The sequence below is a fragment of the Gracilinanus agilis genome, chromosome 1 (assembly GCF_016433145.1).
Source record: "Gracilinanus agilis isolate LMUSP501 chromosome 1, AgileGrace, whole genome shotgun sequence".
Lineage (NCBI taxonomy): Eukaryota > Metazoa > Chordata > Mammalia > Didelphimorphia > Didelphidae > Gracilinanus > Gracilinanus agilis.
In genome coordinates, this window is record NC_058130.1 from 151,412,157 (window position 1) to 151,438,549 (window position 26,393).

The window sequence follows — 26,393 nt, forward strand, 5'->3', positions numbered from 1 at the left end:
GACTATTTTGGGGACATAATGTGGAAATTTATTTTATTTGACTACATATATATTTATGACAGGAGTTTTCTCTTTTCCTTCTCAATTAGGGAAAATAGGAAGGAGAAAAAGAGGATTTTTGCTGATTGAAAAAAATTAACAGATCAGGAGTTTTTCTGAGTAATTTATTTTTTCCAGTTTACCAAACATAGGGCTATTTAATTTCATTGCTTCTGATTCTATCTTGTATAGTCTGTTCCACTGATCTATCTCTGGGTCCAGAACTGGAAGTTCAGAAAGCTTTCAAAGGCTAGTTCTTCAGGATTAATTTTTGTATTTTGGGGTCTCTGAAGCTCTGGAAGGAGAGGCAGGTGGGATGTGGTATTGAGTTATATAGTTCAAGACCAGACTTATGTTCTGCCCCTTTCTCTATGTTCCTGGTTCTCTGTAGACAACATTCACAACACAGAACACTGTCCAACATAATACTGTCTGTGTTGTGCTAGTGAGCTTCCTTTGGGCAGCTACAAAAGTTAGACAAGTAGAACTCCAAAGTCAGGAACAAGGATTTCCATGGCCCTGGAAAGAGGGAGAGGATGCTGGGGTATGGTTTGAGTTTACCTCTGAAGGTAGTATGGGTGGTAGAGGAAGGGTGATAAGTAAGCTCAAGATAAACCTCAGTTCATGGATTTGTTTGACCTTTTGGTTTATCTTTCATTCCTGATCCTAGTTTTGGAGAAGTTTGAGAGGTTGTAAAGATGAAAGAAAATGTCATGAAAACAAATTTAACAATGAAAGAAAAATAAAAGAATATTTATAGAAAAACAAACTGCCTAGACCAGTAATGGGCAAACTACAGGGGCCCCCTGAAATGTTCTATCCTGCAGTAGGACATTATTCCTAATCTGACGAATACAATGAGTAGGATACAATATAATGAAACTTTGAAATGCCTTAGAAACAGACTGACAGATGAGCATTTCCTTTCCTTTGGCCCCCTCTCTAAAAAGTTTTCCTATCACTGGCCTAGACTAAAAGAGCAAGAACTAGAATACACAAATAAAAATATTTTTAAAAAAGAAATCAAACAAGCTATAAGTGAACTTCCTTAAAAAAAAAAAAGCATCAGGACTAGATGGCTTTACAAGTGAATCCTACCAAACATTTTAAGGACCAACTAATTCCAACATTAAACAAATTATCTGAGATAAGAGGTAAAGAGAGAGTTTTGTGAAACTCCTTTTAGGAAATAAATAAGGCGCTAATACTTAAATCAGGAGAGCAAAAACATAGAAAGGAAATTATAGACCAATCTCATTAATGAATATAGATGCAAAAATCCTAAACAAAATACTCACTAGGAGACTACTACAATATGTTACAAAGATAATACATTGTGACCAAATAGGATTTATACCAGAAATGCAGGGATGGTTTAATATAAGGAAAACTATCAACATAATCAATAATTTAAACAAAAGTAATAAAATCCACATGGATATATCAATAGATACAGACAAAGCCTTTGACAAAATGCAACATTCATTCCTATTAAAATCATTGGAATGCATAGGTATAAATGGAGTTTTTCTTAAAATGTTATGAAGCATTTATTTAAAATTATCAGCAAGTATTATCTATAATGGAGAAAAGCTAGAAGCCTTCCTAATATTAGATTAGGAATGAAAAAAGGATGCCCATTATCCTCAATATTATTTAACAAATCATTAGAAATGCTAGTAATAGCAATAAGAGAAGAAAAAGAAACTGGAGGATTCAGAATGGGCAAAGAGGTAAAAAAACTGTTTGCTGATAACATGATGGTATATGTAGAAAATCCCAGAAAATAAACTAAAAAGTTAGTTGAAACTATAGATAATTGTAGGAAATTAGCAGGATATAAAATAAGTTCACATAAATCATTAGCATTTTTATATATTACTCACATAATCCTACACTAAGAGATAAAAAGAGATCACTTAAAACAACCAGAGAGAGAATAAAATACCTGGGAGTATACCTGCCAAAACAAACCCAGGAACTACATGAACATAATTATAAAATATTTTTCATATCAATAAAGTCAGATTTAAATAAATGAAGAAAAGTTCACTGTTCATAGATGGGCAGAGCCTATATAATTAAAATGACAATCCTAACTAAACTAATCTCTTTATTCAATGCCATCTCAATTAAATCACCAAAAATTTATTTTACTGAGTTAGGAAAAAAAATAAAATTCATTTGTAAAAGAATCAAAACAACTTTGAGATATCACCTCATACCCATCAGACTTGCTAAAATGACAAAAGGGCAACATGACAAATGTTGGAGGGGATTTGGAAAATGGACACTAATGCGCTGTTGGTGGAGTTACAAAAGTTGTGAACTGATCCAACCATTTTGGAGAGCAATTTGGAATTACACCTATATATTCCAAAATATTTATAGCAGCTCTCTTTGTGGTGGCAAAAAAATAGAAACTGGGGGAATGCCTATCAATTGGGGAATAGTTGAACAAATTGTGGTATATGATTGTGATAGAATTCTACTATGCCGTAAGAAATGATGAACAGATGGATTTTTTAAAAACATGGAAAGAATTATATGAGATAATAAACAGTTGAGTAGAACTAAGAGAACATTATACACAGAACTAATAATAGAAGAATAAACTGAGAATGTTACCTCCAGAAAGTGAAAAGAAAGATAAAACATGAAAGATTTAATTTATATCAACCCATTGGCCTCCCTGATAATATCCTATGTGATTTGGGGAGGGCTAAAAGGGGTTGGGACATTTGTGGATGGGATCTATTATGTAGATATGAATAAAGTAAAATATATAGTAGATTTGTGATTTTATTTGTGTAATATCTTCTTTTTCTTTATATTTGGAAAGGCTTATTTTGTTTGGATCTAGAAACATTTGTAGTAGTAGTAGTAGTAGTAGTAGTAGTAGTAATAATTAATAATAATAAGAAGTCTAGCTCTCTCTTCCATCTTGTTGATAACATTGCCTACAAATTCACTTCACTGTTTTTTTAAAGCACAGTAATTTACTTCAAATGCCAAAATTTGTATAGATATTATCAAATAGTTATTTACTTTGTTTCTAGTTCTTTGCTACAGCAAAAAGTGCTGCTGGAAATACTGTGATGGATATAGTCTTGATTTCTGTCAGTCACCTCCTCTTTGGGGTATATTCTGAACAATGGAATCTCTGGGACAAAAATCTATGGATACTATTTGCATAATTCCAAATTACTTTTCAGAACTTTGACTAATTCACAACTCCACCAACAATGTATTGTGTGCTCTTCTTGCCACACTCCAATACTGATTAGTTTTGTCATCTTTGCCAGTATTGGGGAGTGGCTTTAAACTACATTTCTCCTGATTGTCTATATATCTTGAATAGAAAATTCTTATTGGATATATTTGATGCAAAAGTTTTTTTTTCTCAGTCCAACCCCATTATCCTTTATGCAAAATGTACTAACTCTGTTGTGCAAAAAATTGAAACTTAATGCAATCAAAATAATCTATTTTATCTTTTGTAACTGCATCTATTTCATTTGGTTAAGAATTTGTTCCCTACTCATAGCTTTGAAAGACATACAGTCAGCTTCTCTTCTAATTTTTTTAATGGTCTGATCTTAAATATTCATTATGAACCAGATTTATTTTTTGTTGGAATAGGGGGTGAGATACTGTTATATGCCTAATTTCTACAGACTGCTTTCTAGTTTTCCCAACAGTTCTTATAATGGAGGGAGTTCTCTCCTGGATAATTTATGTCTTTTGGTTGGTTAAAATGGTAATAGGTATTCTATATTTCTTAAAGGAGAAAGTACATTACAGAGATGTGGAACCTTAAAAAATATCACTATCCATCAATGGATTTTTTTTTCCCTTAAGGAAAACTCTGACAAGTGATTTCTAAAAATTGCTCAGGAAGGCTAGGATGACAATAATTTACTAGGATTAAAAAGGGATAATTTAATGAAAAGATAACTTGAAGGCTTGTCAGAATTGACAGTGTTCTTTTAATTTTGAACCTTGAGTTTCTTAAAGATGCTTTATATGATTTTATGGTTTAAAAGGTTGAGCAAAAACATTACTGACACAAATTAACTTTTGCATTATATCACAGTATCAATGCATTGGTATTTTAAGATCTCTAGCTGGTTTCATAACTGCTTTAAACAGTAATTTCATACTGTATGCTGAGTACAAAGAATTTTTCATTTTCACTTCAGTTCAATACAGAAATTACCCTATAATTTTATGCCACTTAAAATTAATAATATAATATGAAACCCGGTCTTCAACTTCTTTAGAGGATTACATAATTTCTAGGAGGAAGACTTTACTATATATTTACTTTAACACTATAAAAAAATACACATGGAGTACTTATTTTGCTGCAAATGAAGTACTTTGCAACTATTCAAGCCTTTTTTTCCCCCCCACAAAAACCTCTGGAGCATTGACACAAAAAATAGATTAGATTGCAAGAGGATATATAATAATAAGTAGGGAGATATTAACCACATAATAAAATTATTTCTTTTAAAATGCAGGATCAGGAAATATTTGGCATTTTAAATACAAAAAGTTCTCTCAGTAATAATTAAACAAAAAACAAAAAACTTAAGGCATTTACGTCTCACTTAAAAACCAAACTACGTATACATCTTAGTTCAAAAGGTGGCTTAGCACAAAGAGGTCCATTCTCTTTCACAGAAATACTATTGTGAACTTAAAACACTGAACTGTTAATCAATGTAAGGCATGACTGGCAAATTAAGTCTAGCCAATCCAATTTGCTGTGATCTTCATAATTCATATATTCCAGATTATGTTATGAATCACTATGTCAGTAATTGGGCCCACCAACTTTGAATTTTTTTAGACTTACGTAAATGATGAGGTAAAACACATAGACAGATTATCAGTGCAGCAAAAGAAAACTGAAGAACTCTCATTTTAACTACTCAAGGCATAAAACTCCCAATTGCTTTGTATGATTTGACAGAAACTGAACTACAACCAGAAAAGATTAAGAAAATATGTAACCCTATCATTCTTTCTTAAATTTCAGATTCATTTAAAGTTACATTTCTTCTAACAAAAGAAAGGAACAATGATTATTCTGGAATACATACAAATATATTCTAATTAATAAATTAATTAGCTCCATAAAAACATTAAAGGGGACACTTAGGAATGGAATGTGAAATAAATTCCTGGGTGGTTAAAACTTAGACCAAAAACGTTTGTCTATAAAGAAGTGATGGATGCTACATAATTTTTCTACTGATAATATGGACTCTCTTCTCGATACAAATTCCTCTTCTCTAGTTATTTAAGGTTTCTCACCTAGTATGTAGAATGAAGGGTAGTTGTTTCACAAATGTCCCTCTAATTCTCTGGCATGTCTTGGGAGTACTGGAGCCTCAGTGAGAATAGGGAAGTGGAAGAAGTGGATATGTGATATAAGGAAAGGCAGCTCTTTTGATGCTAGTCATTCATAAAATGTTGTACCTTCCAGTTGTAGCCTACCATACCCCCATATTCCTTCATTCTGAGTCTCCTAGGAACTTATAAGGAATATCTATTTTAGTTCAGTTGGGAGAATTACTGAAGAGCCTGATAGGGAGATTGGTATGCAGATGTGCCTTCTGATTCATTAGTATTACTGTAGTCCACAACTGATTAATGCTTGATCTGAATATCAAAACTTCCTGGTGGGTTACACTTGGTTCTCCAATAAAAGAGGGTAGACAGAATTTTTGCCTCCAGGAATTAGTGGCCATTATAAGCAAGATAGTGATAAATAAGAATGGGGCCTGATTAAAATGCATTAACTATGTTAATGTGCAACAGGGTTATTTTAGGGTGTCATGGACCCACCTTTGGCAGTCCAATGACTCTTTTTAAAATCATGTTTTTAAAATATATAAAAATAAAATATATGGGATTACAAAAGAAACTAATTGTATTAAATATAGTTATCAAAATGTTCAAAGTTCCAAATTCACAGTTCTCCTTGACTCCTGAAAACTATTCATGGGCCAGAGGTTAGGAATTCTTGCTTTGAAATAATACTGGTTGTTGGGAACAGTTAGTGGATTGAAAGTCAGATCTATAGGTGGGAAGTCTTGAATTAAAATTTGGCCTCAGACACTTTCTAATTGTGTGACCCCAGGCAAGTCACTTAACTCAAATACCTAGTCCTTACTGCTCTCTTCAGCCTTGGAACCAACACAAAGTATTGAATCTAAGGTGGAAGGTAAGGGAATTTTTTTTAAAAAAGAAGAAAGAATACTGGTTAGGACAATAAAATATGTTTAATAAAATGGTTCATAAGTTATTCTTTGCCCTCCCCAAACTTCATCATGAACAGTGATTCTGCCTAGAATTCATAAAATCAGAGACTTATATCTGGAATGAACCTTATGTGTTATCTAGGCCATTTTCCTTCATTTTATATATACTTGAGGGAACTGGGCAGGCCAGTTTTTTATTATATCACAAAGAGTTTACTTATATATGTAAATTAAGCATGAGTTGATCTTCCTATTGTTTTCCACATTTTGTTAAGTCTGGAATATCCTCATAATCTAATCTTCTAAATAGTCCCTGAGTTTAGGTTTAATTTAGTTGAAAAGGAAAACTTCTGAGAAAAGTATAAATCAACAGAAAATCCAAGTTTTAAATGGAAGTGCCAATACAAATTTCCCAGAGCTGCTACTGAGTAGATATAATACAGAAACTATCCGCATGCTTCACAAAACTGTTTTTCACCTTGTTATAAATGTGATAAAATCTCATGTTCTATCAAAATTCAATATTCTTGGTCTCAAGTTTCCAGCGGTTTTAAGATTGGATTCTTTTCTTTTGTTACTATTTGTTTAAAATGATAAAATTTTATTCTCATTGGGTTAGCAAAATTTGTATGCTGGAGGGAATGTAGAGATCTAGAGAAGGGGAGAACTCTGAGTCACTTTAAATAATTTTGATATACTTTCCCAAATACAAAAACATATCACTTATATGTAAGCATATCATTTCTCTAGATGAGAAGCAATATGCTAAAAACCAAGCTAGTGACAAAGGTGGGTTATCTCTCAGATTAAACAAGATTGCCAAATTTGCACTGAAAACTCAGACTACGGACAAAAGAAACAGCCAAATCACTGTAGATGCCCTTTAAATACATGAACTTGTTTTATTCTGTAGAAAAAATAAAACATTCTCATTCCTTTAAAAATTTTTACTGACAAAAGAAGATAATTTGTATTAAAACTCTGACTATAGCAACATAACAACTGTTTCTTAATCCCTAGGAATGTTTCTAACATATATTTTTAGGTTTTTAAGTTAAGGGAAAATTGTTTAAAGAATAAAAACAGTATACAAATAAGGATTTTTGTGTTATATGATTATAGATCCAAAGCAAAAGACAAGAGAAAAAGAAGAGAGTATGAATAATGGTAGAAAACCATATAAGGAATATATGACACTTTTGTTCTAAATAACTTTATATCTTTGAGGGCAAACTTTGATGTAGTGGAAAGGATAATTATTCTGGAGTCAAGGTTTGAATTTTAGATCTATAACTTTTAAGCTATGTGACCCTGGGAAAGTCACCAAGTCTCTTGGATCCTCATTTCTTTCATCTGTAAAGTGGAAATAGTAAGGTATAAAAAGAAAGGTAAAGGTGCAGAGGATCTGGCTGAATCTTGGCTCTGTCAATGGTTACTTGTAAACTGGGCAAACCATTTTACCTCTCCAAACAATTTTCTCATTTGTAAGTGAGAGAGTTGGACTAAATTATCCCTAAAATTACTTCTAGCTCTAAATCTTTTGCCTGTCCTGCCTTACATGTTTAAATGAAGAGATAACATTTGTCAAAAATTATAAAGCACTAAAGATGTTTTTGAAACTAAAAAATATTAGATATGTCAGCTATTATTGTGATGAATAATCAATGAATGTAATTTCCATTATGATTAATAATGGTATACTTCCCAGCTGTGTGACCCTGGGCAGGTCACTTGACCCCCATTGCCCACCCTTACCAATCTTCCACCTATGAGACAATACACCGAAGTACAAGGGTTTAAAAAAAAATTAAAAAAAAAATAATGGTATAAGAATGACTGGGTGAGCATTTGTCAGAGGTATTTCCTGGAATCTGGGGCAAGTTGTGGAGGTTCCTAGAAGGTTAATATTCAATGCCTTAGCACAGTCATGGATGGATGTGAAGGTAGCAGATCTTCACAAAACTAACCAGGAAAAAAAAATCTCAAGTCTTTATGATAATATTAGTCATATAAATGTCAAGTTATCTTTGAATTCTGGCAGCTGAGAAATGTAACTTGCATTTTATAAAGAGTAACAACAGCAGCAACAATAGACGTTTCTTTTATTTCTGTAATTTTCTCCCATAGTTGTTCATTTATGAGATTTTGGGATTTAAGGTAGCTTGGAAAAAACTTATTCCTGATGGTCTAGAATCCTGGTGGCAATCTTCTAGGTTAACAATGAGCATTGTCAAAGTGAAGTCCTGTTTACAATTGGTTTTAAGAAGGAATTGAATATTTCCCCATGAAATTTAATAAAATTATATATCATATCCCCGGTGCCTCATGAAAAACAGTACAAGATTGAGATAATTTTTTTCCCTTTGTTTGAAGAGTTACAATTGGGTGGAGTTGTTAATCTCTGGTTTTTTTTCCCTTGTTAAAGACCTCCATGCTGGTGAAAAACAGATGACTAGTAATAGAAGGGGGAAAAAAAGACTCCCCTTTCTTCTTCCTCATGTTCTAGTGCAGAGGTAGCAGGTAGCATATAGCAGCTAGCACTGAGGCTCACAACACTTTAAACACTACTCATTCTCACTCCTGAGTGAGACTGGTGCCAGATTAAAACATACTTGGAAAATATTTAACAAAATAAATAGAAACACAAGAGAACATTCAATATGTGGTCCGCAGAGAACCTTAAAGATATTACGGTTTAGGCCCCCATTCCTATCTAACATCACTGCTCTAAGTGATACTCTCCCCACACCTAATTTTAGCTTTCCCCTTTTCATTTTCTTATTCAAATGCTCTTTTGAATCCTGACAAGAGAATGTACTATGATCTCTATCATTGTGGCACTATAAATGCTAGAAATTCTACTGATCAGTTAATTATATTGTATTATAATTATAGAATTATAGATATTACAACACATGTCATATTATATAGTATTATTTTTATTTTATTAGTTATTACATTTCTGCCTTTCTTGGAATTAATGTAGTATTATATTATTATGTATTATTATATTATTTATACCCTTTAATTTATAACACTACCTCAGTTATACACATAGAGAAGATCAGCCAGCTGTTATGAGTAAGATGAGATTAGCTAGTTATTAGGAATTAAATTGTACCTAGCAGGAAGGAGCTGGAGCTAGGAATTCCAGGTTGGAATGAAGGAGGAGGAAGTCTGTCTGTGCCCTGAGTGTGGACTCCATTAGTGGTGGGCAAAACTGTTGCCAGCCTGGGAGACCTCAGAGCAAAGGACACCCTGCTTCCTGATTTCCCCTGGGATCCTGTGTGGTGTGGCATCTAAGAAAAGGACAAGATCTACAGAGCCAAGAGAAGAGGTGAAGTTTGAGTACTGGAGGACAGTGCTTCAAGCAAAACCCTTACTACTTGGTTCCTGAGACAACTTTAACTCCTGGCATCCAGAGATCATCAGTGGATTGCAGTGAGAATCCCAAAGCCACAAAGCCCTAGCTGTACTCAAGCCTGGTAGGTTCCAGGTTTGAGGCAGAAACCCAGAGACTCCATTTACAGCTCCTTGGGCCCTGTTAGTTTAGATCACTTAGATAAGAGTAGAATAAGTCCTTCCATTGCCCTGTGGTTTTATCCTTTAGATTTTAAGTATAGAAATCCTTTCCCACCTTTTAGTCTAACATAATTAAAGCTGTTAAGTCCCTTTTCCCTTGTTAGCCTGTTACTATACTCTGGTCTAGTGGAAGCTGGGTGACAGTTAAGATCAACTGCCATTCCTGTGGAAATCCAGTAAACTCTGGTCTCTTCACCCTGGTCCAGTCTCTCATAAATCCTAGTGTGTGTTCCCACAAACCACTTAGTTTATTGTAATATCCCTGGTGACCCCATTACCTTACTTATATTTTCTTACACAGCTTAGCTGAAGGGCAAAAGGTACCCTGAGGGAAAGACAGGAGGCAGCATTGCCAAGCAAGTCAAACCATCTCTACCACCTTGATCACCATAACCCACTCAGATCCTTATGGACATAGCCTAAGACCCTGTTCTCCACAGCACTGGGAATAGTAAGGCATCCAAGCCCAGGGCTCTCATAGAGAGGCAGCCTTGCAATTGCTCTGCAAGTGCTACAGTCACATATACTGAAGATCTAGAAAAAAAATTCTTGCTAACAAAGTCCTTGTTGCCGCCAAATTGTTCACCATCGGAAACTGATGATTTTTATTGGTGGAAATGCCATTCGATAGGGGCATGACCATCTATCTGCTTTGCTGCTACCATAAGGACATGAGGCCTTTCCATTTGATATGAAACTGAAACTTTCCATGTGTACTATCTTCCCTATTATAATGTGAACTCTTTGAGGTTAGGGGCTATTTTTGCTTTTCCATTTGTATCTTCTGGGCCCAGCATGATATTCTGCACGTAAGTGCTCAATAACTTCTTTATTCATTTTATTATTTATCTGTAAAATGGAGATGATATTGTTGTTCTTTTTCACATGGCTGTTGTAAGGAAACACTTTGTAAAACTTAAAAGTGCTATTTAATTGTGGTATACTCTACCAATAACTTTGACACACTACAATAATAGTTGAGGCAGCTAGATGGCTCAGGGAATGGAGTACTGGGTCTGGAGTCAGGAAGATTTGATTTCAAAACCAGTCTCAGACATTCACTAGCTGTATGACTCTGTTTCCCTAATCCACTAGAGAAGTAAATGGCAAACCACCCAGTATCTATCTTTGCCAAGAAAACCCCATACAGGTCACAAAGAGACAGACATGACCGAATGAATGAACACATAACAATAATGACTACTGAAGTCAAATGAATTAGGTAATATATTTTGATTAGCTAGTTCTAGGATCACATAATTCTTCTGATTATATAAATTTAGAATGGGGGAGGGCTAGGCTCAAGTGGCCTTATAGGTATGGTTAGAAGTAATGCAGACCTTGTGATGGATTAAATGCCACTAGGCAAAGAATAACTTATCAAAAATGCCACACCACTCTGTCATGAATAAGTATCATCTAGCTAACTCCTCCTCCAAAAATACATAGATTTTTGAACAGTAATAAAAGAACAGACCAGTGATGGGCAAACTTTTTAAAGAGGGGGCCAAAGGAAAGGAAATGCTCATCTGTCAGTCTGTTTCTAAGGCAGCTCTTTGGAAGTTTCATTGTATTGTATCCTACTCATTGTATTCATCAGATTAGGAATAATGTTGTGCGGGTGGATAGAACATTTCAGGGGGCCACATCTGGCCCATGGGCTGTAGTTTGCCCATCACTGGACCAGACTACAAAACACAACTCTAATATTTTGGCTCTTAAAAGAAAGGCTGAGTTTATCCTTGGAACAATTGTACTATCTGCTGCCTCTAGAGCTCAGCTGCCCACACTCCCTCAGGATAATAACAACATTATACCCAAGGCCCATCTCTGCCCCTCCTGAGATTGAGAATGGAGTTTTGTGCTACTAACCAGCACTCCTGAAGATCTCTTCAATTGCCACACTGAATCACTACTGTTTAGCTACCTTTTTCCTTCACAAGCAATTAAACATAAGTAAAGATCTGCATGGTCTATCTTACACTCCAAATCTTTGGGTAGATTTTCCTTCCTGCCCTTTACACATAGGATAGGCTTCTGTTAACAGCCTCTTCAATTATTTTCTACATAACTTTGTACTTTCTGGTTCCTCTCAAGATATGTGAACTGCCACCTTCTCTTTCTGTGTTTTCTCCATTCAGGGTAAAGACTTGAATTTTTAAGTCTTAACAGATGTTTTTCCTCATCTCTATACTCAAGGAAGCATGGTACAATGGAAAATCAAGGAGTCAGAAGATCTGGGTTTCAGTATTTGTTCTGCAGCTTTCAAAGTGTGAGACTGTAGGCAAGAAACTTAATGTCTGTGGGCCTGCTTCCTAACACATATATTATCTACGTCAAAGTTATTGTGGAAGATTACCATTGTAAAGTGTAAAGTTCTATGACAACATAAGCCATCATCATCATTATGATTTTTAGTGCTGTAAAAAGACTTTAACCAGGAATATGTTTGGTCAGCCATATCCTATATCAGGAGTGAAAAATCAAGAATTTCTAGATTTCTAGATGCTCACTAACTTTATATTTAATAATATCCAAAAATTTTCCAGAAACTGAGGTTAGGCCCACTTCTGGTTCTATTATCTTCTCTCTCTCTCTTTTTTTTTTTTTTTTTTGAGTGAGCCATTCGTCTTTTTCTAATCCTACATAAGAGTCCATTCTTGAAAGTCTTTCAGATAACATTGACAGTAGCTCAGCAATCACTTCTGCCAGTTCTTTCAAAAATCCAAGGGTCTAGTCAATCTAGGCCAGATGATTTTCATTCTTTACTGGTATTAGGTGCTCTCATACTATCTCCTATTTATCTTGGGTATCAATTTATTAGCCATTTTTGTTGTCCTTTCTAGTCCAAATGCTACCCCCTCTTGATTTTCATATGCTGTGGTCCTTCCCCAAAGATGATTTCAAAACTGAGTGCCTCTTGCTATAGGGTAGTCTTAGGAAGGGCATTCCTTTAAGTCCAATCAGGAAGAATTCAATTTCTCTATTCTCCAGTTAAGATGAAAGTCCTTTTGACTTCATTATAGGACCATGTGATCACTACCACCATCAATATGCCAAAAACAAAGATACTAGTAGGGAAAGGATAGTCAGAATACAAAGCATTGAGGTTTCTACTTCATCCTACTTTAACTCTTTCCCCTGCCTTTCTAGCTCTCTCTACTTACCCTCCATTTCCTGCTCACCAAATGATCAGATGCATAAATTATGATATGCTTGATAATAATAACTCTGAAAATAATAATGATGCCATATTTCTAAAATGGTTTAGGGTTTGCAAAACACTCTCTTCACAACAAAACTAGTGAAACTATTTTAATGACCAACTTATATATATGGAAACAGACACAGAGAAGTTAAAGGAGTTACCCTAACTGGGCAGCACATTTCTAAGGGTGAAGATAGGATTAACTCTACCCTTGTCTATTTTTAGCTAATCAAATCAAGAACTTAAAGTACTCGTACTTTACCATTAAGTAGGAGAGTTAATGTAGTCACTTACTAGAGTAAGCTCACACCTCCAAAGGCTACTTCCCTGCTCCCTTGGGCAGTGCTAGGCAAATTGAAAGACTGCCATTGGTTTCTGTGAAGAAGAGGGAATGACAGGAAATGATGTGGAAAACAGGAGCATAAAAAGAAGAAACTAGCATGGTCTAGAGCAGTGATGGGCAAACTATTCTCTGCGGGCCAGATCCAGGCCCCCATCTGGATGTGGGGGCATAGTGATTAGGGAATTGCTTAAGGCAGTGATGGGCAAACTACGGCCTGGATCTGGCCCACAGGGAATAGTTTGCCCATCACCAGTCTCGAGTCATTCCTTTCCTGGCTTCTGGAGAGATTGGTTCTGGAGATTCATTCTCTTCCTGGCATTTGGAGTGAGTGGCTGAGATCCCTGCCTTGGTTTTGGAGGAGGCTGTGTTGGTGGAATTCTGGCTGAAGATACCATCGGGACCTCTGTCTGAAGATTACTGAGTCCTGCTGGGGTCTAAAGGACATATACAAAGGTTGATAAAATAACTTCTTTTGTAGTTGAATCCAAGTATTATAATGTAAGCTCACCCTCTGGTGCTCAATGAAAGTATTTCCAACATAGCTCTAGGAATAAATAAAAGAATGATATGTATCTCATCCTTCTGCTATTTGATCTATTTTTTTTTAAAACAACCTTCATCTTCTGTCTTAGAATCAATACTGTGCATAATAAGGGCTAGAACATGGGAATTAAGTGGCTTGCCCAGGGTCACATAGCTAGGAAGTGCCTGAGGTCAAATTTAAACCCAGGACCTCTTGTCTAAAGGCCTGGCTCTCAATCCACCAAGCCACATAGCTGTCCTTGTCATATGCTTTTAATATCTTCTGCTGCTAGGTTTGAAAGCTTTTGGTTCCATGTGCCCTGAAGATAAAAAGTATTCACTATGATAATATCTATTAAAAACATTGTTCTAGAATTTTATGACTCAATGTTATATATATAGATGATTGTGGATAACAGGTCCATTTGTAATAATGATCTAATTTTAATACAGGTTATTGGTTGAAATTCCTAGGGATATTTGTGTGGTGATTTATTGTCTGTTGGTCCACGATCAATCCTGAACTTCTGATGTATAATTCTAGTTATCAAATCAGGTTTTGCTAATTGTTGGTGCTACATTTTTACAGTGCACACTTTCTCTATCCCCCTTTTTAAAATACATTTGCTTCTACATTACAAATATTTATAGATCACTCTCACTTTGCAAAAGGTTTCTTGTAACAAAGTAAAAGAGTTAAGTAAAACTGAATAAAGTGATTCATAATTTAAAAAAAAACTTATCTAAAAGTTCATGAAACATTTCACATCTGTATAACTTTGCAACCTCTCTATTTTATGAAAAAAATAGTAGAAATCTATTTTTCTCCTTTCTACCTGCCCCAGTCCATCAGAAAAAAGTTGGGGGGGAAAAAAGCTCTTTCTTTACAGAATCTACACTGATCACTAATTCTGGCCACCTCATAGATGACCCTTTGTAATCTCTTGTAGAAAAGATTTGGTACTATGATATAAGGAAGCTTCTAGTGAAGAAACTCCTACAAGAAAAACTGTTGGAGTTTCAGATACTTGCCTGGGGGAGCATTAAGGGGCTTAGTGAGTTGCCCAACTTCACACAGCTAATGAGTCAGAAGGAAGACTTGAATCCCAGTCATCATGATTCCAAGGTTGGCCCTCTGTCCATTTAGTTATGCTGCTTCTCATCATAATCACATATCCAAAAAGAAGTCATAATATCTTGCTTTCTGTGGGGATACCAAACATAGGCAGGATCTTGGCCTGATAATGTTAGGTAATCACCAGCAAGAAGCCACCTTCTTCTATCAAGAGAACTTCACAACTCAGAAAGCCTCTTCTACCCATTTCCAATCTGCTAAAACAAGTGGCTGGGTTTTAAGAGGAAGCTGACACTGATCTAACAGTTTCTATTTCTACTGGCTTTGGAATGTAAGAGTAGAAACACTGGTGGCTTCTAGCAACCAATGCTACTGCAGTTGGAGATTGTATAGTAGTAATTTTCATGATCAACTCCTTGCTGTTTCTACTGCTATTCACAATGCCTACATATGTCTGTATCAGATTCCTCTAGGGCAGTGATGGGCAAACTTTTTAAAGAGGGGGGCCAAAGGACATCTGTCAGTCTGTTTCTAAGGCAATTCTTTTGAAGTTTCATTGTATTCATCAGATTAGGAATAATGTCACATGGATAGAACATTTCAGTGGGCCACATCTGGCCCTCTGCCGTAATTTGCCCATCATTGCTCTAGGGTTTAAGAATTTAAAATTTAGGTTTTATGCTAATATGAGAATTCTAAAGTAATATTGTGGTTGCTGAATTAAAGATATTATAACTTAAGTCAAAAATGACTTTAGTAGCTTTGTTTTCAAAGAGGTAGAGTGAAAATGAAAAAAGGTACCTAACGAGACAGGTTTTAACAAGCCTACTAGCCCTTCTCCAGTGAAATGAGGCTCTGTCCTGCAGGAGTTTCCCCATGTCCAATGGTGTCTTCAGCTAGAATTCCACCAACACAGCCTCCTCTAAAGCCAAGGCAAGAATCTCTGGAACCAATCTTTCCAGAAGGAAAGGAAGGAAGGCCAGCTACTCACCCACTCCAAAGGAGAAGACAGAAGGCCAAGTCCCAAGGTGAAGTCCAAAACTGAAGTCCAAAGGAGAACATCCAGGAGTAGTCCTCCAAGAAGCAGTCCAAGAGCCAAAGTCCCAAGTCAAGGTGAAAGCCCTTGGACAGGAAGTTCAGGACCTTTTATAGTCCTTTTTCCACATCACTTCCTGTCCCTTCTTCCACTTTATGGGAATCAATTGCAGTCTTTCAATTTGCCTATCACTGCCTGGGGCAGGGCAGTGGCCTTTGCAGTTGTCACCCACTTTAGCTAGTGACTTGCAGAACTCTCTTACTTAGTGTTAAGTAGGTGTGTTTAAGTTTTTTATTGATTAATTTAAAAATTTCTGATTGATAGACAAAGAAAGTTTAATTCACTCTTCACAAGGGTTAAGGATGAGAGGAAGTGGAGTTGATGCAAGGAAAAAGAAAGGGAAAATTCCATGATGAATCCTTTGATATAGGGACATTTAAGAGAACAGGGAAGAGCTCATTATTACCCAAACTCTTTGATTTCTGCTATGTCTAAAACCTTGGGAGGTTTACAGAATGCTCTGGAACACAAGACTCTCTCAGGGATACATATAACATAGGAGAAAATAGTCACACAAAAATCTACCCGATAGCAAAAGACACTAAGAGTTTTATTGCTGCCCTATGAAGGGGGATAGCTAGGTGGCATAGTGGCTAGAGAATAGAGCTGGAGTTAAGAAGACCCACCTTCCTGAGTTCAAATCTGGCTTCAGACACTTACTAGCTATGCCTCGGCAAGTCACTTAACTCTATTTGTCTCAATTTCCTCATCTGTAAAATGAGCTGGAAAAGGGAATGTTGAACTATTTTAGCATCTTTCCCAAGAAAACCCCAAATGAGGTCATGAAAAGTCAGACAAGATTGAACAATAACATGAAAAAATCTCACTTCTCCTTCATTCCCAAATAACTACATTTATAGAGCTATTATACCAGCCTAACAAATACCACTCTGGTTCTCCTGGATTTCACCTGTTGCCCATAGAATCCTCTAAATGATAGAGAGGCTAAAGAAGTCCCTAGAGCTAATGACCATAGCTTGTACTTGTTGCTTCCATTGCTTAGTTGACTTGACATCCTTCATATTTCAAAATCACTTGGTCCAGTCTGCCATAACTAATATTACTACATCAATTGTAATATTGGGTGTATAAGCCTTCCCCTGATCAAGAAACTGGAAAAGAGTTATTCTCTCTATGTATGCAAAGAAATCTAGCTTTATCCACTATCACAGGACAGCAGAATGAACCTGTATGACAATAACAGATTAGTCAAGCAGGGTTGGGTGAGACTGTCTATTGAGCACAGACATACAGTTGTCTGCATCTATGATTCTGTAATTAACTTTCATTGCTAGAACTGCTTTTCCTCATAAATGTCACCACTGACCAGTTACAGAGTGGGATGATTTCAGACCCTTTGAAAATACAATCGTCTATAAAATATGAATTAGAAAATAAAACTAGATGAAGGTTATTTGTTTCTTTACAATAATAATTTGATTTTCTTTTAAATGTGGGGAAAGCAATATTAACATGGTTAATACAAATATAAAAATGAATAACCTGGTTGAGAGAAAGTGGTGAGAATTTTAGGAGGACTTTGAGAACTGACATTTGGGCAAAAGAAGAGGCCTAATCATCAACCACAAAAGAGAAGTTAGATAGAAGAAGGGGCCTGAAATTCAGCCAAGTGAAACAGGAGATATCCTTCAGTATTAATAAATATCAGGAATGCATAAATAGAAAATAAGGAATTCACAGAATCATAGAATTTGAGAGTTGGAATGGACCTCAGAGGTCACCCAGCACAATTCACATGGAAAAGGAATCTCTATTTTATAATGGGATTCCTAACAAGTGGTTGTCCTGACTCTACAGGAAGACTTTCAAAGAGAACAAACCCCAAACCACCTCTCAAGGCAGTCACTTCCACTTTTGGACAGCTCCAATTTTTAGGAAGTTTTTCTTGACATAAAGCCTAAATTGGCCTTTGTACCTTCCATCCATTGCTCCTCATCCTCCTTTCTAGGGGAATCTAATCCTTCTTCTTCCATCTAATAGCCTTTTAAATACTTAAATATGCTATTGTCTTCCCTGAGTCTACTCTCTAGTCTTAAGATGCACAATTCCTTCAATCAAACTGGCCTACTGACATGTTCTAAAATAATACTTAGCATAATACATACCTCCTACAGTCATTGACCTTGTTAAGGGAGAATGAAGTGAGGTTCCATCATCATTAAACTGATTTTTAAGTTTTTCTGCAGATTGCAAATGAAGTTGGAGAAATTCCGCTATTGCAACTGATGCTGCTTCTTTAACAGGGTCCATCATTCTTTTCAAAACACCCCTGTCATCCTTATGGACTTTCAAACAGAGCTTCTCCATTTGTTGGATGTTGGAGCGGAGTTGCTACAATGAATAAAAAAAAATGAAATCACCACAAATATTTCAATATTCAAGTTTTGTGAGTCATTATCCCTTATGTACAACTATACTATGTTCAAGGAGAGATAAAAGATTTTTTTCAAGTGTAAGACCTCAAAATATGCCTAATAGAGTTGAAGTCACAGGATCATAGATCTAGAATAAGAAGCCCTAAATATCACTTAGGAAAATCCCTTCATCTGATAAACTTTGGTCCAAAGTTATAAAGTGATTTCTCCAAGATCACATGGAGCTAAAAAGAAAAGTTGCAATTTGAACTCAGCTCTACTGAGTACAAATTCAGTGCTCATAATTCCTTCTAGATAACTTTCTTTAATGGAAATAATTTATAATAAAGCAGTCCATGTTTATTTAGTATAACTTACAAAATAATTTCTTCATAAGAACCCTGTAAGGAGGAGCTGGGAGCCAAGACAGTGGTGTAGTAGTGGAGAAATCCTGAAATTGTTCTAAATATCCTTCCAAACCAATCTTTAAAAACCGCCTCAAAAGGACAAAAGTCAATCAGGATGAGCAAGGGGAGCTCTCTTCCACAAAACACAAAGGGAAAGGTAGGCAGAAAGAGTGGACTTCCATGATATAAGGGGGCAAAATGGTACAAGGAGAAGCACAGGCCAAGCACCCCACCCCCACCACCTACCAGATGCAGAGCCAGGCCCTGGGCAACCTCAGGACTTTAGGAGGTGGCTACGCTAACCAAAAAGCACCCACAGACCTACTCTTGGAGGCTCCAGGCCCTGGCAGTGAGATTTGAAGCTTATCAGCACTGGCCTCAGTGGCTTCTTTGCAACAAGGATAGCAGAAACAGAGAAAGACAGCCTCAGGGCAAATCCTGCTACATCAGCATCACCACCACCAACAACAAAAAAAGCCAAACCACAGACTCTGGAAATCTCAGGCCCTGAAGGTGAGGATCTGAGCTCTATAGTACTCAGTTTACTCAGGCCTCCTACAAGGGAGTGAAGATAGCCTCAGGGCAAAATCTTGCAAGATAGAAGGCTAAGACAAAAATGACCAGTAACTTGCTGGACTCCCAGTTCTGGAATGGAAAAAAGAAAACAACAACAACAACAAAAAAAGCTCTTGACCTGGAAATAGAATACTTACATAATTCCAAATCAGAAAAACAAGCTATCAAGGAACTCCCCAGAGCCAGATGAATTCACAAGTGAATCCTATCAAAAGAACAACTAATTCCAATACTCTACAAATTATTTAACAAAATAAGCAAAGGAGTCTTACCAAATTCTTTTTATGACACAAATATGGTACTGATACCCAAGCCAGGAAGAGCATAAATAGAGAAAGAAAACTATAAATCAATCTCATTAATGGACACAGATGCAAAAATATTAAGTAAAATACTAGCTAAAAGACTACAGCAAGTTATTGCAAGGATTATTCACTATGATGGGGGGGGCAGATTTCATACCAGGAATGCAAGGATGGTTCAATATTAGGAAAACCATTCACATAATTGACTATCTCAATAACCAAACTAATAGAAATCACATGGTTATCTCAATAGATGCAGAAAAGGCCTTGGACAAAATATAATACCCATTCCTATTGAAAACACTAAAAAGTATAGGAATAAATGGGACTTTCCTCAAAATAATAAGCAGTATTTGTTTAAAACCATCAGCAAGTGGGGGCAGCTGGGTAGCTTGGTGGATTGAGAGCCAGGCCTAGAGAGAGGAGGTCCTAGGTTCAAATCTGGCCTCAGACATTTCCAAGCCATGTGACCCCGGGCAAGTCACTCGACCCCCATTGCCTACCCTTACCACTCTTCTGCCTTGGAGCCAATACACAGTAAGTTGGAAGTTAAGGGTTAAAACAAAACAAAACAAAACAAAAAAACCATCAGCAAGTATTATCTGCAATGGGGATAAAATAGAAGCTTTCCTAATAAGATCAGGAGTGAAGCAAGGATGCCCATTATCACCATTACTATTTAATATTGTAGTAGAAATGCTAGCAGTAGCAATTAGAGAAGAAAAAGAAATTGAAAAGGATCAAAGTAGGCAATGAGGAAACTAAACTATCACTCTGCAGATGATATGATAGGGGTATACTTAGAGAATCTGAGAAAATAAACTAAAAAGCTAGTGGAAATAATTTACGACTTTAGCAAAGTTGAAGGATACAAAATAAATGCACATAAATCATCAGCATTTTTATATATTTCCCAACAAAATTCAGCAGCAAGAGTTAAAAAGAGAAACTTCATTTAAAATCACTCAAGACAATATAAAATATTTGGGAATCTGTCAAGACAAACTCAGGAATTATATGAATACAACTACAAAACACTTTTCACAAATAAAACTAGATCTAAACGACTGGAAAAACATTCATTGCTCATGAGTAGGATGAGCTAATATTATAAAAATGACACTCCTACCTAAATTAATTTATTTATTTAGTGCCATATCTATTAAACTACCAAGAAACTTTTTTACTGAATTTGAAAAAATTATTACAAAGTTCATTTGGAAGAAAAAAGATCAAGAATATCAAGGGAAATAATGAAAAAAAAATGTGAAGGATGGGAGCATAGAAGTACCAGATCTTAAACTGTACTATAAAGCAGTGGCCATCAAAACAATATGGCATTGGCTAAGAGACAGAAGGGAGATTCAGTGGAATAGACTTGGGGTAAATGACCTCAAAAATAAAAAATCAGCATGATAAACTCAAAGATCCCAGCTTTGGGGACAAAACCCCACTATTTGACAAAAACTGCTGAGAAAATTGGAAAAACAGTATGGGAGAGATTAGGTTTAGATCAACATCTTACACCCTACACACCAAGATAAATTCAGAATGGGTGAATGACTTAAATAAAAAGAAGGAAACTATAAGTAAATTAGGTGAACATAAAATAGTTTACCTGTCAGATCTTTGGGAAAGGAAAGATTTTAAGAAGAAACAAGAGATAGAAAATATTACAAAATGTAAAATGAATAATTTTGATTACATTAAATTAAAAAGGTTTTGTACAAACAAAACCAATGCAACCAAAATTAGAATGGAAGTAACAAATTGGGAAAAAATCTTTATAACAAAAACCTCTGACAAAAGTCTAATTACTCAAATTCATAAGGACAAATCAATTCTACAAAAAAGCAAGCCATTCCCAAATTGATAAATGGGAAAAGGACATGAATAGGCAATTTTCAGATAAAGAAATCAAAACTATCAATAAGCACATGAGAAAGTGTTCTAAATCTCTAATAATTAGAGAAATGCCAATCAAAACAACTCTGAGGTACCACCTCATACCTAGCAGATTGGCTAAATGACAACAAGGGAGAGTAATGAATGCTGGAGGGGATGTGGCAAAATTGGGACATTAATGCATTGCTGGTGGAGTTGTAAATTGATCCTATCATTCTGGATGGCAATTTGGAACTATGCTCAAAGGGCTTTAAAAGACTGCCTGCCCTTTGATCCAGCCATACCACTGCTGGGTTTATACCCCAAAGAGAAAATAAGAAAAAATACTTGTACAAAAACATTTATAGCCATGCTCTTTGTGGTGTGTGTAATTAGAATCTGTTACCCCAAAAACTATGATTCCCAGCATCCTACTCCTCACCTTACGTGCTGAAGTAGGGAAGATATAAATTTGGTGTAGCCCCACCTCTCTCTTCTCTTCCTGTGGCAGCAGCTATGGATGTGGGGTTTTTGAGCAGGTAGAAAAACTTAAGTCACATGGTTTTATTTTGTTAGATAATTACTCTTTTATTCCTTTTACTTCTAGTGACTATTAATAAACTTTATAAAATATAATACTTGGAGTACTAGGCATTAATTTAAATCCTACAGGTGGCAAAAAATTAGAAAATGAGGGGATGTCCTTCAATTGGGGAATGGCTAAACAAACTGTGGTATCTGTTGGTGATGGAATACTATTGTGTTGAAAGGAATAATGAACTGGAGGAATTCCATGTGAACTGGAATGACCTCCAGGAACTGATGCAGAGTGAAAGGAGTACAACCAGGAGAACATTATACATAGAGACGGATACACTGTGGCACAACTGAATATTATAGACTTCTCTACTAACAGCAATGCAATGATCCAGGACAATTCTGAGGGACTTATGAGAGAGAATGCTATACACATCCAGAGAAAGAACTGTGGGAGGGGGCAGCTGAGTAGCTCAGTGGATTGAGAGCCAGCCCCAGAGATGGGAGGTCCTGGGTTCAAATATGGCCTCAGACGTTTCCTAGCTGTGTGACCCTAGGCAAGTTACTTGACCCCCATTTCCTAGCCCTTACCGCTCTTCTGTTTTGGAACCAATACATAGTATTGATTTCAAGATGGAAGGTAAGGATTAAAAAAAAAAAAAAAAAGAACTGTGGGAGTAGAAACACAGAAGAAAAACAATTGCTTGATCACATGGTTCGATGGAGATATAATTGGGGATACAGACTCTAAATGATCACCCTAGAGCAAATATTAAGTGGAATTGCTCATTGGCTATGGGAGGGGAGTGAGAGGAGGTGAGGGAAAGAACATGTTTCATGTAACTATGGAAAAAGATTCTAAATTAATTAAATAAACTTAAAACTAATAAAAATAAAATAAAATCACTCAAGACAATATAAAATATTTGGGAATCTAACTGCCAAGACAAACTCAGAAATTATATGAATACAACTACAAAACACTTTTCACACAAATAAAACTAGATCTAAACAACTAGAAAAACATTCATTGCTCATGGGTAGGACAAGCTAATATAATAAAAATGACGCTCCTACCTAAATTAATTTACCTATTTAGTGCTATACCTATCAACTTACTAAAAAACTTTTTTATCAAGTTAGAAAAAATTATAACAAAGTTCATCTGGAAGAACAAAAGATCAAGAATATCAAGGGAACTAATAAAAAAAAAAAAGGTGAAGGTTGGAGACCTAAAAATACCAGATCTCAAATTGTACTATAAGGCAGTGATCATCAAAACAATATAGTACTGGTTAAGAGACAGAAGGGTAGATAATGGAATAGACTTGGGGAAGATGACCTCAGGAAGCTAGTGTTTGATAAACCCAAGGATCCTAGCTTTTGGGATAAGAACCCACTATTTGACAAAAAATGCTGGGAAAATTGGAAAACAGTATGGGAAAAATTAGGTATAGATCAATATCTCACACCCTACACACCAAGATAAATTCAGAATGGGTGAATGACTTAAATATAAAAAAGGGAAATTATAAGTAAATTAGGAGAACATAGAATAGTATACCTGTCAGATCTACGGGAAAGGAAAGATTTTAAGACCAAGCAAGAGATAGAGAACATTATAAGATGTAATACAAATAATTTTGATTCTATTAAATTTTAAAGGTTTTGCACAAACAAAACTAATGCAACCAAAATTAGAAGGGAAGCAACTGGGAAAAAAATTTTATAACAAAAATCTCTGACAAAGGTCTAATTTCTGAAATTTATAAGGAACTAAGTCAAATGTATAAGAAATCAAGCCATTCCCCAATCAACAAATGGTCAAGGGACATGAATAGGCAGTTTTCACATGAAGAAATCAAAACTTTCAATAACCACATGAAAAAGTATTCTAAATCCCTCCTGATTAGAGAAATACAAATCAAAACAACTCTGAGGTACCACCTCATAGCTAGCAGATTGGCTAGTATGACAGACAAGGAAAATAATAAATGTTGGAGGGAATATGGCAAAATTGAAACACTGATGTATTGCTGGTAGAGTTGTGAATTGATCTGACCATTCTGGAAGGCAATTTGGAATTATGCCCAAAGGGCTTTATAAAAATGTATGTCCTTTGATCGAGCAATACCACTACTGGGTTTGTACCCCAAAGAGATAATAATGAAAAATTTTTGCACAAAAATATTCATAGTCAAGCTCTTTGTGATGGCAAAAAATTGGAAAATGAGGGGGGCGTCCCTTGATTGGGGAATGGCTGAACAAATTGTGGTATATGCTGGTGATGGAATACTATCATGCTATAAGAAATGAAGAACTGCTTGATTTTTATATGAATTGGAAAGACTTCCATGAATTGATGTGGAGTTTAATGAGCAGAAGCAAGAGAACATTGTACACAGAAACTTAAACACTGTGGAATGATCAAATATAATCAACTTTGCTACCAGTAGCAATGCAATGATCTAGGACAGTGATGGGCAAACATTTTAAAGGGGGGGGGCATAAAAAAATAAAATATTTAAATCTAAAAAAAAAATAAAGAGAGGGCCAAAGGAAAGGAAATGTTCTTCTGTCAGTCTGTTTCTAAGGCAACTCTTTGAAGTTTCATTGTATTGTATCCTACTCATTGTATTCATCAGATTAGGAATAATGTTGCATGGCCAGATAGTACATTTCAGGGGGCTGCATCTGGCCTGCTGGCTGTATTTTGTCCATCACTGATCTAGGACAATCTCAAGGAACTTATGAGAAAGAATGCTATCCATATCAAGAGAAATAACTCTGGGAGTAAAAATGCAGAAGAAAAACATATGACTTATCACTTGCTTGGGGTTTTGGCTTTAAAAGATTACCCTATTACAAAAATGAATAATATGGAAATTGGTAGCAAGTGATAACACATGTATAACCCAGTGGAATTGCTTGTCAGCTCTGGGAGGGAGGAGGAAAGACAGGCGGGAGAGAACATGAATCATGTAACCATGGAAAAATATTTAAAAATAAAAAATATAAGAACCCTGTAAGCCTAGTTAATGCAAATATTACAATTAACACTATCATGTATGTGCAAATATATGTTTCTATGATTGCAGGTTTTAAATTTTTTTTACCCAACTATTACCACCTGAGGATTTCTGAAAATCAAGGAAGCATTCCTAGCACATAGATAAGGGATTTTGTACCAAAAGGAAAAGTTTGGAAGCCATTTTTGGACTTGGCACATCATCCCTCTGATTTGGATATAGACTTGAAGAACCAGAGCTCTGGGCCTTGAGTCGGGAAGATCTGAGTTCAAATTTGACCTCAGAACTTACAAGCAGTGGGACTTTGGGCAAGTCACTTAACCTTTGTTTACCTTAACTCACTTGAGAAGGAAATGGCAAACCATTCCAGTATCCTTGCTAAGAAAGCCTCACACAGTCTTGGGGTGCTATGTGGTCCATGGGTCAGTGATGAGTTGGACACAACTGAGCAATAACCATATATCTATATTAGAAGAAATTATGACAGTGGCAGTAGAGAGCTGTTATCTATGTCCTCAGAGGAAGGAACACATCTAAACTTTGGAAATATTTGATTACCAGTATAAGTGTCTTTTCATCTTTAGTAGACCATAAGTTCCCTGAAGTCTGGAATTATATCTAGTTTGATCTTACTAAAACTAAGTGAGGTTAGGGGGGCAGCTGGATGGCTCAGTAGATTGAGAGTCAGGCCTAGAGACTGGAGGTCCTAGGTTCAAGTCCGGCCTCGGACACTTCCAGCTGTGTGACCTTGGGCAAGTCACTTGACCCCCATTGCCCACCCTTACCACTCCTGGGCCAAGGACGGTCCCTAGCCCTGATGAAAAAGGAGGAGGGTTGGGCGTGGGGCTAGCAACCCCACCCTGTAAAAACTGCATCTGCTAAAGAAACTGCAACCTAAAGTGGAGGTAGCTGGGCTAGCTCAGTGGATTGAGAGCCAGGCCTAGAGACAGGAGGTCCTAGGTTCAAATTTGACCTCAGCCACTTCCCAGCTGGGTGACCCTGAGCGACTGCGTGACCCATTGCCTACTGGTTGTGGCCCTATGCTCCTTGAATGGAGTCCCAGGATAAAAAAAAAAAAAAATTAAGTACATTGTGCTTAGTAGATGCTTAATAAGTGCTGAAGGAATGAATGGGGCATTA

General features: G+C 36.1%; 1 protein-coding gene across 1 annotated transcript in view; it reads right to left on the minus strand.

The window, feature by feature from the left end:
• STX17 (syntaxin 17) overlaps nt 1–26,393 on the minus strand; it is a 77,219-nt gene that overhangs the window by 25,952 nt on the left and 24,874 nt on the right. The window contains exon 3 of the mRNA XM_044658312.1: nt 18,267–18,492. Coding sequence (XP_044514247.1) covers nt 18,267–18,492 — 226 coding nt within the window. The remainder of the gene's footprint in view (nt 1–18,266; nt 18,493–26,393) is intronic.